Raw genomic sequence first — 20,384 nt, 5'->3', positions numbered from 1 at the left:
ATCTTTCCCTGAGAGTCCACATTACAGTTCTACTTTTGTTTTGATGTGAAAAGTGATGCTGCATAAGATGACTGCACTTAGCACTGACTGAGAAAGTACATATTAAAGTTCTACTTTGACAAACCTATTTACAATTAGCATTTTATAATGTTAATAATACGAGAGTCCACATTACAGTTCTACTTTTGTTTTGATGTGAAAAGTGATGCTGCATAAGATGACTGCACTTAGCACTGACTGAGAAAGTACATATTACAGTTCTACTTTATAAAATGCTAATTGTAAATATGTTTGGCAATGTTAATAATATGAGAAAGTCCACATTACAGTTCTACTTTGACATTTTAATGTTGGACCAAAGCATTGCATGTAATTAGAATATAGGCAAATAAAAGTAAATAGATCTTGCCTTCACCAAAAAAAGAAAAAAGTGATCTTGGGCTTAAAAAGGTTGGTGACCACTGTCCTATAGGATTAGATTTGATTAGATGTGGATTAATGTGAAAAAATAAGCCATTTTTAACTAAAGGAGTAAGGCAGTTAAAAGGTAGCATCCATCATCTGTCAAACTGTGACCTCGAGGGAAAAGAGTCCTGCTTAGTATTGCACTTTGTTTAAAATGTTTTGTTTTGGTCTGATGTGTGGGTTGAAGTTTAGTAACTTATACTATGCATTTCTCCAGACCTCTTGGCAGAGCCTGAGGTGTGGCCAGCAGTAGCAACCCCTCCCCCTATCCCCACTCAACTCCTCCCTCTATCCCCACTCAACTCCTCCCCCTATACCTACTCAACTCCTCCCCCTCCCCCCACTCAACTCCTCAAATAACCTGTAACCTGAAAACGATACAACCTCTGCCGTCTACCACTTCACCTTTCAGTCCTTTCATAATTCAAACCCATCAGTTATCTTAACACTAGACGTGTGGTTCTTCATCTTCCTCCTACCTTCTCGCTGAAGACAAAGAAGGGGGAGGGGTAGGTCATGTCGTGGCTACTGAAGGGGCAGTTCACAGAGGACTTGTGGATGAGGGCGTTGCGGCCCTCGGTGGTGAGGATCTTCCTCTTCTCCTTGTGGTAGCAGACGTTGGGGTAGGAGCCGAAGGTCAGCAGGGAGATGACCACATCCAGGTTGTTGTCGGATCCCACGTTGTTGAACATCTGGGTCATCAGGCACTCTGAGCAGGAGGACAAGCGGTTTCAGTGGAATGTCTGATGTGTTGCTAAGGAAACAACTAAGGCAACTTTTTATGTTAATTTCCTAAAAGTGTTTGCTAATAAAAACAGACAGGAAATCAAATGTAGTCTGATCTACAATTCTGGTTTATGTTTCATAAGGCATAGGGCACATGGTAAAGACTTTCCCAGTAAAAACATTGTTCATCGTAAATGTATATACACACTGTGTATTACACAGTCTGTTGTATAATAACTACTTGAGACAAATTCTCAAATGTTAGACATGTTAGCAATGCTAGCACAACAACAACATGCTCAGGCTAATGAACAATGGACCTCATGATTAAAAGTGTACGTAACCATCTTCGTAAGAACAAATTTACGAAAGATCTCCTCTGGATGCCTGAACGCATGAAAAGGTGTTTGTAAATGGCCAAAGTGTTCCCAGCTGCGATCCCCTGAATGAAGAACGTCACTGGTTCTTAAACTGAAAGTGCGTTGTCGCACATCTGAATTTGCATACAGAAATGCACCGCCAGCTCCTTATAAGGTGTAACCACAGCACCGTGTGCAAAACATATTCAACAGGTAGCGCAAAATAAATTAGCGACTGATCAAAGTTAGATTAGAGTCAAATATTGTATCATCATCATACAGCACAAGTACAGTACAACGAAAATAAGTTTGGCATCTAACCAGAGTACAAATGTAACGGTAAAGTGCAATAGTAACATACAATGCACAGGTCTCTACTGGGTATAAATATAAATACTACTGAGTAATAGTGCTCATATACAGAGTTGTAGTATTAAGATACAGGTATAAAGACCCTATATAAGTAAGTCCTACTGGCCAGCAGTGTAACTAGTAAGAGTAGGTAAGGGATATGTAGATATAGTATCTGTAATGGCAGGATTTCTTTAGATTTTCGTTTACAATTTCAATGAAATGGTAAACGAAAATCTAAAGAAATCCTGCCATTACATTAGTCAAAAAGTTGTCTAACCAAGAGGAAGTATTGCTATTGACATCGTTATCAAGAAAATAAACTGGCTATTGGAAGAGTTAGTTAAAGAAGCCCCTCGTTGACGACGAAAGCAGGAGCTAGCAACGATCAGCATGTGGACTCGTGACGTGACGACAGCTATAGAAACCAACGTTACTTTGCTGAGCTAAACTCGATGAAGACGTTGCTAATAGCAAAGGCAAGAACAGAAAAACGAAACAAATAAGAACATTGTGCACGTCAACTGAATAAAGAAAAGTGTCTGGATCTTTATCAAAGGTGTCTCAAGTGACACCTGAAGAGGAATATAACTCAAAGAGTTAAGTCATTACCGTTCTCTTCTCACGTTGTGTATCTCCTCATCGAACAACAACAAAGATGGCCGACAGTGATGCTGCAGCCGAAGCCACAGAAGAATGGATTCAGGCTGCAACATGTAACAATGAGGCGACAAGTAAGGACAGTGTGTCTAATGTAGCCACAGGTGCTTCTACTACAAGTTCGGCACGCATTAAAGAAGAAGCAACCAGAGCTGCCCTCATGGCACAGTAGACAGCCCTGACAGAAATACAGGCATTAGACAGAAAAGAAGCAGAGCTTAAAGCTGAACGGGAACAGTTAGAGATCAATACAGCTCTAGCAGTATCCAATGCAAAGATCAAAGTGTATCAGGAATGTGAGGAACAGCGGAGCAATGTGAGCAGGAAGAAACGTGTGTCGACTACGCTGCGCCAGGTAAAATCTGAGTCTGGAGCTGGGTATGGCTGCACGAGTGGCGCCCAACCCACCAAGCCACAAAAGAAAGAAGTGTCCACGTTTCCAGTGAAAAGTACTTCCAAGCAAAAACACTCATCTGAGACCTGATACAGAACAATGTGATGATCATCAACTACACGATGACAGTCCGCAACAAATGGACAGTGCTAGAGAAATATATCGGCTCATGCAGCGACACAGACCTCGCTGAAATGCTCGCAACGAACCAAGAGCTCTCTCGTTTGCCACAAAGAGATGTGCCAGTGTTCAGTGGAGAACCATTAGAGTTCAGATCCTTTATGAGAGCTTTCAATCATGCTATTGATGCACGAGCCGACAGCAGCGCTGACCAACTGTACTTCTTAGAGCAGTACACCAGAGGGGAACCACAGGACCTCGTGAAGAGCTGCCACCATGACTGCAGCGCGTGGATATGCAGAGGCAGTGAGGCTGCTTCACGAACGTTACAGAGACCGGCTGAAGATCGCACTCTTTGATCAACAAGGCTTGCAATTGGCCGTTGATAAAGTCAGAAGATGGGAAAGCCCTCAGCGCCTTTTCAGTGTTTCTTGTGAGCTGTCGCAACGCTATGGAAGATGTCGATTACATGGAAGAGATGGACAATCCGACGACCATGAGGGCGGTTGTTGCTAAGCTGCCATTCAAGATGAGAGAGAGATGGAGAGTTCATGCATATGACCTTCAAGAACGCCGTCGGAGGGGAGCCAAGTTTACAGATCTGGTGAGCTTCGTAGATCGCCAAGCAAAGATCACATCTGACCCTCTCTTTGGAGATCTCGACTCTGCAACAGCGGACAAGAAAGATACAAAGAAACCTCAGCACGGAAAGAAAGATCAAAGAGAAGCTAAAAGGGGAAGCAGCTTCGCTACCAGTGCTGAACAAGTGGATGATGAAAAAGGCGAATCATCAAAGTCAAAGGATGCTACATACTTCAACCGTGCCTTTACAAAGCCATGTGTGTTCTGTGAGAAAGGTCACACCCTGGAAGAATGTCGCAAGCCAAGAGAAACCACATAAGGAAAGAGTGGAGTTTCTGAAGAGGAACGGCTTCTGTTTCGGCTGCCTGGTGAAAGGCCACCTTAGCAAGGAGTGTAAAAAGAAAATGACATGTGAACACTGTTCCATGAAGCATCCCAGCATGCTACACTTTGCAAGGCAAGACAAAGGTGCAAAGGAGAAGACAACAGAAGTTGCCTCAAAAGAAGATGAACCCGCCTCCCAAGGAAACGCAGCCAGTACAGAGGAAAACAAAGTGTTAAGTGCCTACACTGGGGCCGGAGACAACTGCATGCTCGCCATAGTGCCAGTCAGAGTAAAGAACAAGAAAAGCAACAAAGCTGTGGAGGTTTATGCATTCATGGACCCAGGCAGCTCTGCTACGTTTTGTACAGAGACACTGGCGGAGCGATTGAACATTCAAGGCAGAAAGACGGAGCTAGTGCTAAGCACCATCAATGCAAAGAAGCGAGTGGAGAGTTACATCCTCAGTGACTTGGAAGTTAGTGGGTTAGAGGAGAATAACTTCATTGAACTGTCCAAAGTGTTCACACAGAGGAACATCCCCATCTCCGTGAAGAACGTTCCACAACAAAAGGATGTTGACAAATGGCCGTACCTCAACGAAGTCAGGTTGCCACGCATCAACGCCGAAGTGGAGCTTCTCATCGGAACAAGAGAACACAAGCTGCTAGAGCCGTGGAAAGTGATCCACAGCCAAGCAAACGGACCATACGCGGTCAAGACTGCTCTTGGGTGGATTTTGAATGGTCCACTGGAAAAGCCAACGGACACTACAGCACGTGACTGAACAATCAAGGGCTGCAGTGAACAGAATTGCTGTCGAGACTTGAGGGTATAGAACGGCTTCTTCTCCAGCAATATAACCATGACTTTCCCGAACGAAACTGTGATGACAAGTTAGAGATGTCACAAGAGGACCATCGTTTCATGGACTTTGTGTCAGGCTCTGCACGCTATGTGGATGGACATTACTACATAAATCTTCCGCTGAAGAGAGCGAGTGTCCAAATGTCAAACAATCGAAGTGCTGCTATGCAGCAAGCACTAAACCTCAAGACCAAGCTGAAGAGGAATCCTGAGTTCCATGCCGAGTACACCAGCTTCATGTGTGACATGTTTAACGCAGGATATGCAGTGAAAGTACCAACAAGACTGTTAAGTCGTCAGGATGGAAAAGTATGGTACCTTCCCCATCATGGAGTCTTCCACCCACAGAAGAAAAGGATTTGTGTGGTGTTTGACTGCGCCGCCAGCTACCAAGGAGTCTCATTGAACAGTGAGCTTCTACAAGGACCAGACCTAACGAACACCCTGGTCAGAGTGTTGACTCGCTTCAGACAGGAGCCGGTCGCATTGATGGCTGACATCGAAAAGATGTACTACCAAGTGCGCGTGTCTGATGAAGACACCGATCTCTTGCGCTTCCTGTGGTGGCCCGAGGGAGACATCACCCAGGACATCGCCGAGTACAAGATGGTTGTGCACCTCTTCGGTGCGACCTCCTCACCCAGCTGCGCCACATTTGCTCTACGGAGGACAGCACAAGAGAATAGGAGCAAGTCTCCACCTGAGGCTGTAGATACAGTTCTCAAGAACTTTTACGTAGACGACTGTCTAAAGTCGGTCTCCAACGAAACGCAAGCTATCGCCCTATGAGCAGACCTCACCGCATTGTGCGCCGACGGAGGTTTTCACCTGACCAAATGGACAAGTAACAGTCGCAGGCTGCTTGCGTCTGTCCCAGACAACGAAAGAGCAAACGAACTGAGACCTGGATCTGACCAACAATGCTCTCCCTGTGGAAAGGGTCTTAGGAGTGTTGTGGTGCATCGAGTCCAACTCATTCAAGTTCAGGATCAATCTTAAAGACAGACCCGTCACAAGACGAGGAATCCTTTCAGTAACCAGTTCCATCTACGACCCACTGGGTTTCCTTGCCCCAGCAATCCTCCCTGCGAAGATGCTCATGCAGCAGCTGTTAGTGTTGTCAAAAATATCGAAGTATCGATACTGAATATTTAAAACGGCTTCAATACTCATTTCCCGAAGTACCGATACTTTCTGCAGTATCGGTACCAGCTGGCTTGCTCCCGCAAGTTGTTGACAGACGCGCTGCCAGAGCCTTGCCCTTCCGCCTCCTCCTCGCTCAGAGCAACAGACACAAGCTGCTGCAGCCTCCTCCCCCTCACAGCCGGGCAGCGTAGCCCTGTCTTCAGTTTGTAAACAACGCTATTATTAGCTAACGTTAGCTGTCGTTCCTCCGTTAGCTTAATGCTAGCTAGCTGGCCACCTATTACTTCATGGAAACGGAGTAACGTCAAGCCGAGCCCACTACACGCATGAACTCGACACAACTACCCCGTTTCCAACGTTCGGTCGAGCGGAGCCGGAGCCCATCCTACACCAGTACACGCATGAACTCGACACAACATTACCCCGCCTCAAGTGTCCAATTATCTCTCTCTCTCTCTCTCTCTCTCTCTCTCTCAAAAAAAATATAATAAAAAAAATTATAATTATTTTTTTGGTATTGAAAGTATCGAAAGTATCGATACTTTTCAAGGTATCGTATCGAAGTCGAAATTCCAGTATCGTGACAACACTAGCAGCTGTGCAAAGAAAGGCTTGCATGAGACGACGAAATTCCTAAAAAGTTTGCCCAAAAATGGAACACGTGGCTGCAAGAGCTTCACCAACTGTCAGAAGTGGGTGTGACCAGATGTGTAAGACCAGTGGACTTCGGACCCGTTGCAGAAGCACAGCTTCATCACTTTTCTGACTCGTCTGAAAATGGATACGGGACAGTCTCCTACCTCAGACTGACAAGCAGCAATGGACAGGTTCACTGCGCCTTCATGATGGGACGAGCCCGTGTTGCTCCAACAAAGCAAATTACTATTCCACGAATGGAATTGACAGCAGCGGTAGTGGCCGTGAACACTGACAAGATGTTGAGATGAGAGCTCCAGATGGACCTTCATGACTCGACCTTCTGGACTGACAGCACAACAGTGTTGAGATATAGAGAATGAAACACTGCGTTTCAAGACCTTCGTTGCCAACCGTGTCGCCACCATCAGAGATGCAACGAAGGCGCACCAATGGAAGTATGTCAATACCTCAATCAACCCTTCAGACTGTGCTTCCAGGGGGCTTACACCTACCAAGTTCATGGAGAGCCCTAGCTGGTTTCATGGTCCAGCTTTCCTTCGAGAACCAGAGAGTCAATGGCCGGACAGACCTGCCGAGATGAAAGTCGAAGAGGACAGCGAGGCGAGAGACGTACACCTTACACACGCAGTCGAAGACACAGACGCTGTGAACAAGCTGATCAACCACTATTCCAGCTGGTACAGATTGAAAAGAGCCGTCGCCTGGATTCTCCGACTGAAGGATATGCTGCTACAGCGCTGTAGGAAGAAGAAGACGGATCTAAAAACAGATCCCGATGGTCAAACAAGAACTGACAACCAGAACGACAGCAAGTCGTCGCCAGACCTGGGCACCTTGACAGTTGAATGTCTAACGAGAGCTGAGATGGAGATCATCAGATTCAGTCAAACCCAGCATTTCCCTGAAGAAGTACTCATGCTGGAGAAAGGAAGCAACGTGAAGAAGAGCAGTCATCCAACAAAGCTTGACCCAGTGATCCAGGATGGAGTTCTGACGGTCGGAGGCCGTCTCTGCGCATCTGCTATGCCGGAGCATGTGAAGCATCCGGTCATCATCCCAAAGGATTCGCACGTCACCACACTGATTCTGAGAGACACTCATGAGAAAATAGGACACTGTGGAAGAAACTATATGCTCTCACGTTTGCGTCAAAGGTATTGGATCTCCTCAGCGAACTCAATGGTGAGGAAGTTCTTGTCAAGATGTGTGGTCTGCAGAAAAGTCAAAGGCAAGACCCTCGGACAAAAGATGGCAAACTTGCCTCCAGACAGGCTAGAACATGACAAGCCCCCTTTCACTAACGTAGGGGTGGATTTGACGTTTGACGTGAAGCAGGGCCGCAGCACTGTGAAGAGATATGGCGTCCTGTTTACCTGTCTCACTACGCGAGCAGTACACCTTGAAGTAGCACACTCGCTTGACACTGACTCGTGTGTGAATGCAATCCGTCGTTTTCTGTGCAGGAGAGGACAAGTGGCAGTTATGCGCTCAGACAATGGGACACATTTTGTAGCCGCTGAGCGTGAGCTTTGAGAGTCGATTCAGCAGTGGAATCAAGCAAAGATTCAAGATGCACTGATGCAAAGAGGAATCAAATGGATTTTCAACCCACCTGCAGGCTCACATTTTGGAGGAGTCTGGGAGAGACAGATCCGATCTGTAAGGAAAGTAATGAGATCTGTGCTGAAAGAACAAACAGTCAGTGACGAGTGTCTACACACATTGCTGTGTGAAGTGGAATACATACTAAATGACAGACCACTCACAACAACAACAGACGACCCTTCAGATCTCAAAGCATTGACCCCTAACCACTTACTACTGATGAAGAAGCAGCCAGTCATGCCGCCTGGACTGTTCAGCAAGGAGGATTCATATGCACGCAGAAGATGGAAGCAGATACAATATCTCGCAGACTTATTCTGGAAGCAATGGGTGCGTGAGTTCCTTCCCCAGTTGCAAGAGCGTCAACGATGGACCCAGATCAAGAAGAATCTGTCAATTGGAGATGTTGTCATGATCTTGATGAATGAATCAGCGCCACGGAGCTCATGGTTGCTGGGAAGAGTCGCTCAGATCATTCCCGATGCAAACGGACTTGTGAGGCGTGTGCTGGTCAAGACGAAGACGAACACCCTTGAAAGACCTGTCGACAAGCTGTGTCTCATCTATGAGAAGGACAGTTAAACAAAATAACTCTGATCTACGTATCCTTTGTACGTTCATTACATTCACGCTAGAATTTGATTAGCATATAGGATATTGCTTTATGTTTGAAATTTATGTTGGCTCTAGTTTGTTTATTGAGTAATTGGCAGCCTGCTTGTCTTCCAATTAGAGGCCGGGAAATGTAAGAGCCAAACCTTGAAAAGTCATATTTTGAATATATTTGTATTTTATATATTTAGTTATTGCATAGAAAACGAGGAGTAGTTTAATTTGTAATGCTGTGGTATAGGGCTGGGCGATAAAACGATAACGATAACTATTGCAATAAATTATTTCCTCTAAATAAACATGAAACGTGGTCGCAAAGTTTCGATATATCGATTTTCCAAGCTTGGATATGAGCACACGCACTAACAACCAATCAGTGAAGGAGATGGCCGACAGCGGAAGAAGAGTCCGCGCTGCAGGTAGGAAGTAGTAAACAAGGCTGGCTAGGATAATTAGCTTGCACGGCGCTATTTTATAGTTTACGTGCCGAGTGGGTGTGTGGCGTGAATTCTGAGGGCACGGTTATAGTAGTGTGGGGTATACGGTGGACGTCGTTGCAATGTATTGGGGCGGAACAGAGTATTTTAGGGTCATATTTAGTACTTTGTAAACAAGGCTGGCTAGGATAATTAGCTTGCACGGCGCTATTTTATAGTTTACGTGCCGAGTGGGTGTGTGGCGTGAATTCTGAGGGCACGGTTATAGTAGTGTGGGGTATACGGTGGACGTCGTTGCAATGTATTGGGGCGGAACAGAGTATTTTAGGGTAATATTTAGTACATTGTCATGGGATACACGGCTTGCTCTGGCTAACTGCTAACGACATCAACTCGAGACATTCGCAGCAGCAAAACAAGTCTATTAACACTTTAATCGCCGAAAACGCTGAAACACGTCTTTCCCCGCCATGCTCATTCTGCCGAAGACGCTGGACAGCATCTTTGATATCAATATTTCAAAAATCTGTGATCGAAATCATATTTCTCCCCCGGAGACATGAGATGTACTGTTGAGCCCCTCTCAACTCTCCAACGGTTCAAGAGCGCCATCTGGTGGCCGATCGGCGGATCGCCCAGGGCAGAAACAGGAAGTGGAAGCTGGTACTCATTTCAATTCGGTCCAATCACTCGCTAATAGTCCCAGGACTCGAGCTGATCACAACGGATAGCAATCCGTTACCAATAACTCGATAAACAACATGATTTGGACGTATATACTATTATACAACCTGGAAATGGATCGGATATTTGTACATCCCATAATAGAAACATTTCTGTTCCACGCTCATCTCCCAACGGCGCGAGGAAGCTACGGTGAGTTTCAGCGTTATTTTTTAACGTCTTCAATACTAACTGCTCTAATGATCATATCACCCACACTAGATTAATCATCCAACGTTGGCCACGGAATTATAAACGACCCCCCCCCCCCCCCCCCCCCCATCCGGTCATCATCAGATCATACGTAGTAACTCCTAGAAGCACGTCCAGTTGACATTTTTTATCTCGCACAGATTCCTACCAAACTGTATTTCATCATCAATATAATGCATTTGGGGCTATAAATCAAGTTCTGGAGAAAGCTGCAGAAAACGATAAAAACATACTTAGACCGTATTTTTGTATGAATATGTGAATGAAAAAGTATAACGTTGCTACACCCTGAACAATAGATATAGGACGTTGAATGGGCCATAGTAATGTCAATTTAGCAATACAATTTAAAAAGTTATAGCCCTGCAAAGAAGGGGAACTTCTCCATGTTAAATAGGGCTGGCGAGGGATGGTAAATTATGAATTTAACCCCGGCGATCAAAGTGTTAATAGCCCGTCCATCGGCGGCGGGCATAAGAAGTTAATTAAACTTGACAGACATTATATCGACGATAATTATTGTAACTGAGGGGTTACAAAACCCTGACTGTATTAAAGATTGTGATATATTAAACCACTGCTAGTTATGTACTTTAATTACTGGCCAAACAGTACATCAAATATTGATGGTGAACACCCACACAAGAACATTGACACAGAAATTCTATTGGAGGGTTATTTATTATTATTAGGCAACGTTAGGTTACAGATTGAGAATTAGGGTCGCGCTTATATGGCGAAGAATATACGTAAAGTCAGTCAAGAGCATAAGTCAATGAGAATAGTAGGAATACTATGATGGGTCTAAGCTGACGCCACCTGTTGCATAGCAATTATATAGGGCAACCGGTACCAACTGGAGACACTGGGTTCCCTCCGGGGTGTAAAGCCGGGAGGGGTAGAGGAATGTTCGGGTACCCAGTCTGAGTCAACGAGGAATAAAGAGGCTCCAGGTACAGGAGCCGGTGCTTGTACTCCCTTGATCAGCAGACAAAAGCAATAGTTGTAATCCAATATGCTCGACAGCATTGACGACAGCTAGCCAGCCCCTTCCAAGAGGCAGGCCCGAATGGTAATCCTCACGAGGTTAAATCCCAAACGACAGTGGAATCAACGGTGCTCTTCTCCGGTGGTCACGGTCCCAAAGCAATATAATCCAACCAGAAATGGTTCTGCAATCGCCGGTGCCAATTCTCCTGTGTACATGTCCAACGGTTCTCGCCTAGGACTCCTCGGGTGTGGGCACGTATTTAGGCCGCACAGCCTGGATAAGTGCACTAGCTAAAGACACGACGAACCGATGGGTAATGCTACATACGGAAGAACTGTGGCCGCACGATATACAATAAATGATCGACTATTACTTCACATTAGATTAAGTCGAACTCAACGTTACTGCGTTAAACTGACACTTTAACATTCTATTCGCACGCGGTTCTCAATGCTCTATTTAGATGCAAGGTTGCTCACTTCACTGCACGTTGACTCGTGGTGAAGGTATTACTAGTAATGAACGAATTGCTGCTGTTTACACCTGCGCCGTATTTATACTTAAGTGAATATCTAGTCCCAACCTCAGTTCTTGTCTCGTATTACTACGCAGACTCTGGGCATGTTCTGACATGCCCGGAGTTGCCTTTGAACTTGCCGTTGGGGGCTTGGTCGTTGGCGCCTGGGGCCGCTGTCCAATAGGAGAGCGAATATTACTCTGGTCTGTACGCAGGTAAAGGGATATTCCGTGTATATATATAAATAATATACAAGGTATATCAAACGATACATATATATATTCAGTTTAATCTGGCCCTTCACAACAATTATCGATATAGAGTTATATGAAAATAATTTTATAATTTTATCGCAATAACGTTTTTGGCCATATCGCCCAGCCCTACTGTGGTATGTTATAAGCCATATTTATAGTTTAGTTGCGAATTATTCTAAGAATTAACATTACATGTACGTTAGATGTGTTACTGCGCATGTGCAAGTCTTTATATGCAGTGAACTTGAAGTGCCTAGTTAGTAGTGAGACAGTGCCCATGCAGTTTGGAAGCACATAACTTTTTGACCGTAGTCCATGATCCTAGTTCGGTCTATATATCCTATGAAGAATGATGTTGTACTTTGTGACTGCCTAAAGAAACTAAAGAACCTTCAAACAGTACTCTGGAGTCCGTGAGTTTGTACATCATAATTGTGGATACAGATTGGTATTAGCCATTGGACACGAGTCTGAAACTTTTTTGCTGCCTGCACTGAAAATGAAATGGTAAACGAAAATCTAAAGAAATCCTGCCATTACAGTATCTAAAGATATGTAAAAGTGATTATATGCAGGTATGCGCAGACAGATGTGGATATATATATATACTAGGGCTGTCCCCGACTAAGGATTTGTATAGTCGACTTTGATGGGCCAAAATTTGCCGGTAGTCGACTATAAAAGAAATATATATATATACACATCATTTTTTATCATTCCATTTGGGCTGTGGGGAGTGCTTAACACATTGAGTGCCAGCAGGGGGCGCACGATTTATCGCTCGAATGCCAGCCTTTTGGGACTGATTTTCCGATATTTCATGATTTTCGCGGAGCTATTTCTATATTCTATATTATGGCTATGTGTCTAATACGCCCGTCGCTTATCAATGACTTGCTTGCAGTCAACATGTACGAAACGGATTGTATTTTCATCTGTACATTTCCGTTTTATACAGTTTTGAAAAACGGACGTTTTTGGAAATTTCTAGAAAAAAAAAAAGTTTCTGCAGGAATCGCCCTTTAGTGTAATACACACAACACGTTGTCATTTTCCGTCCGATTTATTAATCGTTTTCAAATAAACGCTAGATTATCGATAGTATATGTGTACTTATGCACGCTAGAGAAGCAGGCTGAAAATCGATTATCTATGACCTGGTCAGCGCTAACGTCATATACACATACACATAGGGGACACGTTGTGAAATATGTGGAAAAAACATCAGATTATCCCAAGACTGGTAAAATAGATTCCTTACCTCACATCAGATGTTCTGCAAAAAGATTATTCCAATTCCTGATCACCATTCCAAATATCGATCGCGTTTATTGATCCAACGTTATGTACTCGAAACACATATTCCACACTGCTCTGAGGATCCCCAATGAATGCAGTAGTCTCAGGTTACATTGCCTGAGAAGTAAAATGTGGAATCCGGGTTTTCCCCCCCCATGCATTTCCATTGAGTCCAATCCAATGGGTGCAATACCATCCGGGAGACGATAGGGGGCGGTATTTGCCCTTTGAGGTCAGAGCCAGTCCCAATGATAACGTGAGGCTGGATTGATGAAAAATGTATGGATATCGCTAATAAAAGCAATAACGATTAAATAACGAGATTTCTCATCGTTGGCACTCAAAGTGTTAATGTCTGAAGGAATCGACTGAAGGTGTCTTGTCTTCTGCTAAAGCATGCAATTGGTCCACTGATGGATACATCTTGATATTTGTCTAGTCTAAACTTTAGTGTATTCATTAGATGGGTGAAATCCTCTTTCAGTGCCTCTGTGCCCGTTTCTTAGGCAGTTAGCCTCTCTGGTATGCACGCCATTAGCGGCAGCCACGCTTCTAGGCCCCTTTGCTTTTGGAAAGAATGATAAAAAAATATATATATAATTATTATTATCTATATATATTTTTTTATTCGACTAAGAGGTTGGCAGTCGACTACGGCTCCTTTCGATCGATTAGTCGACTAATCTGGGTCAGCCCTAATATATACGGTAAGAATAAATGTATAGACAGGTAGGTCCACGTGCATGACTTCAGACAGCTGTTTTCCGAAATGCTTTGATCAGGAATCGCTGTCCCCATGGACTTCAGTATAGACAACTGACAGACGCCAAATCTTAACACCACTCTACCTTCAACAGTAATCTGAGTCACATGAGAATCCCAACACTAAACCTTGCCTTCTAAATCAGCTTAACAATTTCAGGTAGGTCCGACCACACATTGTGATTGGTCGAGAGCGTTCTAAGCCGTGAGTATATTCATGATACACTAAATCGCCATGAATATACCACTGTGCTGGCTTTCGAATGTTGTAGAACGTTTCAACTGCCATTCATCAAACGGAAACATGACCTACTCCACGGACAACGTTACGTTTGATTTAACGTACCTGTAGGAGCTATTTGATTGTTTTGTGTTATGTTTGTAGTTGGTTAAGTTCATCACTGGGTGGCAGCGCGGAGTGCATGGGTTTTTGGATATAGGCACAGGTGTAGGCTATTGCACAATAAAGGTATGGGCGACAGAGAGGTCTCGGTTTTTACCGCATGCACCACGCTTGTTTCACTATCATAATGTCAATTTATATAATCTATTGTTTTGCTCAGCAACCATGTAGTTGCAATCAAAATTATTCAACCCCCATTGCACATTAGGTTTATTGGCAAAATATACAATTTCCCAACTGTTTACAATAAACAAATTACACAAGAACTGCTTAAGTTGTTTAATGAAACTAATATTACAGGGGTTGTTATCCAAATTAAACACAAAATGCTACTTTTAATGACTACCGCAGTCTCAAAATTATTCAACCCCTTCATGACAAGCATCTTCAGTACTTAGAGCACCCTTTTGCTGTCATAACCTGCTGCAAATGTGATGCATAGCCAGACACTAGCTTCCGACAGCGTTCCTGAGGAATCTTAGCCCATTCCTCATGGGCAATGGCCTCCAGTTCAGTGATATTCTTTAGTGTGCGTTTTGCAACTGCCTTCTTCAAATCCCACCAGAGATTCTCTATGGGGTTCAAGTCAGGTGAAACCAAGCCTTGGTGGACTTTGAGGTATGCTTCGGATCATTGTCCTGTTGGAAGGTCCAATGACGCCCAAGCTTCAGCTTCATCACAGACGGTATGACATTTCCTCCTATGATTTCCTGATACTTGACTGAATCCATGATGCCCACCACACGCTGCAGGTTTCCAGTGCCAGAGGCAGCAAAGCAGCCCCAGAGCATCACTGAGCCACCACCATGCTTCACTGTAGGCAGGGTGTTCTTTTCAGCATATGCTTCATTCTTCTTCCTCCAGACATACCGCTGATCCATAGGCCCAAAGAGTTCCAGTTTTGTTTCATTGCTCCACAGAACAGAACTTCAAAACCTCTGTGGCTTATTTATATTGTTTTGACCATATTTGAGACGACTTTTCTTGTGCTTTTGGGTCAGTAGTGGTGTACGTCTTGGAGTCCGGGCATGGAACCCTTCAGTGTTTAGTAGGGGTGTAACGATGCATCGATTAATCAAAATGCATCGATTCTAATGTGTTCGATTCGATGCATCGATTTGAATATGTTAGAATCGATTATAATCTAAATTAATCGTTTTTTTTTTTTTTTTTTTTTTTTTTTTATGTGTTTTTTTTGTGTGTATTGTTTTTATTGACCTATAGTACATTCATGCTGAGTGAATCAGTTCCCTCAGCCACATTTGTGTATACATTTTCTTTGGAGAATTAACTGATAGAAAATCAATCAAAAATGTATCTAATCGAGGTCAAATGAAGAGATTTCATGATGCATTGAATAGTTGCCTGAAGAATCGTAATCGAATCGTTGTGAGGTCAAATCGTTACACCCCTAGTGTTTAGTATGCGCCTTACTGTGCAAACTGAAACCTCGGTGCCTGCTGCCACCAAGTCTTGCTGCAGGTCCTTTGCAGTCACTCGAGGGTTTTTGACCACTTGCCTCTTCAGGAATCTGGTGTCAGCCGCTGATAGCTTCCTCTTTCTGCCACGACCAGGTAGTGTAGCCACTGTTCCTTTAACTTTGAACTTGCGAACTATGCTTCCAACTGTATTTCTAGGAACATTCAGTGCTTTTGCTATCTTTGTATCCTTTTCCTTGTTTGTGCAAGGCAATTATCTCTTCTCTGAACCTTTTGGACAATTCTTTTGACTTGGCCATAATTTCTAACATGCAATCAAACGTCACTCTCAACAAACCCCTAGCCAGTTAAAGTATTTATGTGTTCTATCTAAAGCACACTTGAACTAATTGCCCTTGATTAGTTGCACCAGGTGTGCTTGAGACAGGGGGTTGAATAATCTTGAGACAGGGGGTTAAATAATCTTGAGACAGGGGGTTGAATAATCTTGAGACTTCAGTAGTGATTAAAGGTAGCATTTTGTGTTGAATTTTGATAAAAACCTTTGTAATTTTCATTTAATTTAACTATTTAAACTGTTCTTGTCTACTTAGTTTGTTTATTGCAAACAGCTGACAATTTAAAATGTTTGCCAAAAAGCCCAATATACAATGGGGTTGAATAATTTTGATTGCAACTGTATTTATGTTAATTACTTGAATTAAATAGGAACTTCACCCAACGGCAAGTGACAACGACTGGACATTACTTTTATCTTTAATTGCGCGTCAAAGACGAGGATTTTCCGCACCCAGCCGAGTGCCTACCAGGACATCAGGATAGTCGCTACAGTACCCGTTAACTATAAACGAGTGGAAACTATAGATATAGAGGAGTCTAATGAGAAGAGTGCAGTAATGTGCCCCCACAAGTGCATCCACTCCGCCAGCATCACCGACTGCAGAGACGCCGCACAGCTGTTCTGCAGGTGGAGAATAGACCGCCCTATATGCAGCGTGCAACCCCATCCCTCCCTCCCTCCACTCCCTTATTGTTTAATAATGCTGTTTCTATGAATACCGTTAGATGTAAACCTGTCCTCTATATCTATCAATCCACTCGTTTATAGTTAACGGGTACGTTCAATTAGAATAATACATCATTCGTTTGCGTTGCCAAGCGGTTGATAGCCTACTTGATTTGAAATTCCATAGCAACGATACATCTTTAGGAAAAAAAAATCTACGGCAAGTTCCCTGAAATCGATATATAAAAGACTCTAGAATTGTCTGTATTCATCCTATATTTTTCCCGACGGTGCAACTTCCTGTATAAGAGCAATAATACACTCGAACCAGTGGAATATCAGGAATATTGCGACTCTGATGCCTACGCCACTCGAGCATCGCTCTCATGGCTGCGGGCACTTCACAGCCGTGGCAATATTGGTCCTTGTGTATTATTGCTTAAATATATGGTATATAGATGGCGCACTGTAAATGCAGAACTGTTGTAAGAGTGGTGTCAATATGCGTACAAGGCCACCCAAAAAAAGCGAGGTGCACACCCACAGATCTGCTCTGTAAGATGTAGGAGTCATGTACACCTCCTGGGAAGTGGGAGACCACGTAGAGCAGGTGGTTCTGGGCATTGCAGATGATTTGAACATTCCCTCCTCAGAGCACGATCAGTGATATCTTCCAGCAGCAGTAGATATTCCATATTATGTGTGTAGTAGAGGTCTGCAAGCCCGAGGGGGCCCGACAGAGCCCGACAACATGGACAGATTAGGGATTTTTGTAATGCATAGATAGGGTTCGGGTAGGGCTCAGGCTCCTTTATTTGTCTCTGTAATATTTCACATGCGCATAAGAGTCGCGCGTTAGAAAGAAAAATGAACACGCACAAGCACGGCAAGCGCTGTCAGTCACGTCATCAGATCAAGCAACAAGAGCCTCGTGTCTGAGTCAAGATGGATAAGCTAAAAGCGAAGTTCCCAATGCGTCTGGGAAAGCTGCATTGTGGAAGCATTTTGATATAATTATAAATGCAGAAAAGGAAAATCGGCCATGTACAGTGCAGAAATTGCAGTAATATCCTAGCCTACGACAGCAAGAAAACCGGTTCATCCCATATGCAAAGGCATGTTGACCGTGGCTGCCACCGCCAGCACCAACCAAAAACAACAGTCAATGTTCAACTTTTTCTCCAAGCCAGTACCAGCTAACGTGAAATCACAAGTCACTGATAAGTGCATGGATTTCTGCTGTGAGGACATCAGACCATTCCAACCAGTGGCTGGACGAGGATTCACTAAATTAGCACAATAGCTAATTTACTAATTAGCATAAATTTGTCTGCTGAAAGGGTATTGCAGGGTATTGCCTGACCCCACAACTACAGTATCTCTCGCCGATGCATTGAAGTGGCAGCGACTCAAAGAGAAAAGGTTGTTGCAGAGATAAAAGAAGTAATGTTCTCCGTTAATGTTGGGATAACAACTGACATATGGACTGATGACTACCGCAAAGTGAGTTACATGGTGATCACATGCCACTTTGTAACTCCAGATTGCCTCGTTGAGTCATGACTAGGGATGGGTACCGAATTCGGTACTTTTAAAAAGGTACCTACCGAAACACGCCGGTACTACCGAGTATCGATTCACGTGAGATCCAACAGTGCCAATTTTCGGTTATTTATTTAGTTTACCGCAAAACGAAAGCACACGTTAAGCGGTTCAGCTTGTGCAAACCAAGCGTTGGCACTTTGTGTGTGTGTGTGTGCGCGAGAGTGAGAGAGTGATTGATTGATTGATTGAAAACTTTATTAACAGATTGCAGAATGGGTACAATACAGTACAGCTCAATACACACAATTGTTAAGGGGATGCAGACCAGAGAAAGACTTTCGTCTTGTTTACATCAGGGTCCCCCATTTTCAATTCATCAGGACATATATGACATACATGACATACAGATAGTCAGTACTGCTACATCTATACATTTATGACATACCAGATTTGCAAATACAGTACTGTTTGTGATACAGAAGGAGTCACGAAAAGGGAGTATATACATTTGAAGTAGAAACTGTACATTGGAGGAGGTTGGGTGGGGGGGTTGGGTACATTGGGATATTGACAACCATACTGGGTAATTTACATTGGTGGTTGGGGGGGGGGGGCACACTGTATAAACAAGTAAAACTGTACATTGAGGGGGGGGGGGGGGAGACACTGTACAAACAAACAAAAGTGTACATTGGACTATTGACAAAACCATACTAGGTAAATGACTGTACATTGGAGGGGGTTGGGTTAGGATATTTACAGGGGCCAGTGTTGAATTGCAGTCTCCCGTAGGTGTCCCTTGAGAGAGGTTTTGAAAGTGGGTAGTGATCCACATTCCTTTACAGCTTTGGGTAGGGCGTTCCACATTGATGTGTGTGTGCGAGCAAGCATGAGAGAAAGTTACTTACTAAGTGTAGTAAGATGACGGAGGCCCGTTAACATACGCTACACCATAGATATATATAATAAACATAATTATGCGTTACACTGCCCCAGAGCCTTCTAAAAAGATTCATTATAAGTTAACTTGGCTCTGCACTGCCCCAGGTGAGAGACAACCAAACGTGTCGTGAAGACCCGCCCTACTCTGCCTCTGATTCGCAGACTGAGTGGGGGAATGTGATTGGACCAAAGCAGAGTTCAGTTGACAGACACACAGACAGTGGAGCAGTCGACATGCAGTGACAGAGACACTGGGTCTCATTCTCGAACGAAGTTACGACAAAATATTTAGTCTTAGCCAGATTTCGGCCTATTTAAGACATATTAGGGCTGGGAGTGGGAGTCTTCAAATTTTCCTGAGATCTTATTTGAGAGCAGATCTAAGAGTGCTGAGGAGCACACTTAAATATGCTCTCAGCCCACGATCAAATCTCATGATTGATTGACTAATTTAAAATGTTATTATAACTTGACAGACTGTGTTCTCATAGTGATTCCTACAGGCCTCCTTGGAATTAATTACTTAATCATAATTAAAATAAATTATGACAATATTTGTACGATAAGAAATTACGAATTTGATGTCGGAAAAATAAATAATATGGATTCATCTGATCACAGGGCAGCTGGATTAACCATATCTGAACCAGCTATTTTGGACAAATAATTACTCAGATATTCAAACACAATTATTGTGAAATGATTGAAAATAATAATAATTTAATGCCTTCTGTGGAATTTGTATTTCTTATTTGTTACACATCTGTTTTAATGATTAATTATATACATTTGAAAGAATGCAGGTCAACATGCAATGTATCCCATTGATTGGTATACAATGGGACAGACCTTTGTTTGATTGAAAACTTTATTAACAGATTGCAGAATGGGTACAGTACAGTACAGCTCAATTACATAAGGGGATGCAGACCAGAGAAAGAATTTCGTCTTGTTTACATCAGGGTCCCCCATTTTCAATTC

The 20,384-nt window shown here is 43.5% G+C and overlaps 1 protein-coding gene across 2 annotated transcripts in view; it reads right to left on the bottom strand.

Annotated features, from left to right (window-relative positions):
• Positions 1-20,384, bottom strand: part of dhx9 (DEAH (Asp-Glu-Ala-His) box helicase 9) — a 221,995-nt gene that overhangs the window by 11,474 nt on the left and 190,137 nt on the right. For both annotated transcript variants that reach the window (XM_084320875.1, XM_084320876.1), the window contains one exon: positions 945-1,174. In XM_084320875.1, coding sequence (XP_084177001.1) covers positions 945-1,174 — 230 coding nt within the window. The remainder of the gene's footprint in view (positions 1-944; positions 1,175-20,384) is intronic.

This window comes from Notolepis coatsorum, assembly GCF_963971535.1.
Source record: "Notolepis coatsorum genome assembly, chromosome: 8".
Taxonomy (NCBI): domain Eukaryota; kingdom Metazoa; phylum Chordata; class Actinopteri; order Aulopiformes; family Paralepididae; genus Notolepis; species Notolepis coatsorum.
This window is presented reverse-complemented; position numbering and strand designations above follow the sequence as displayed.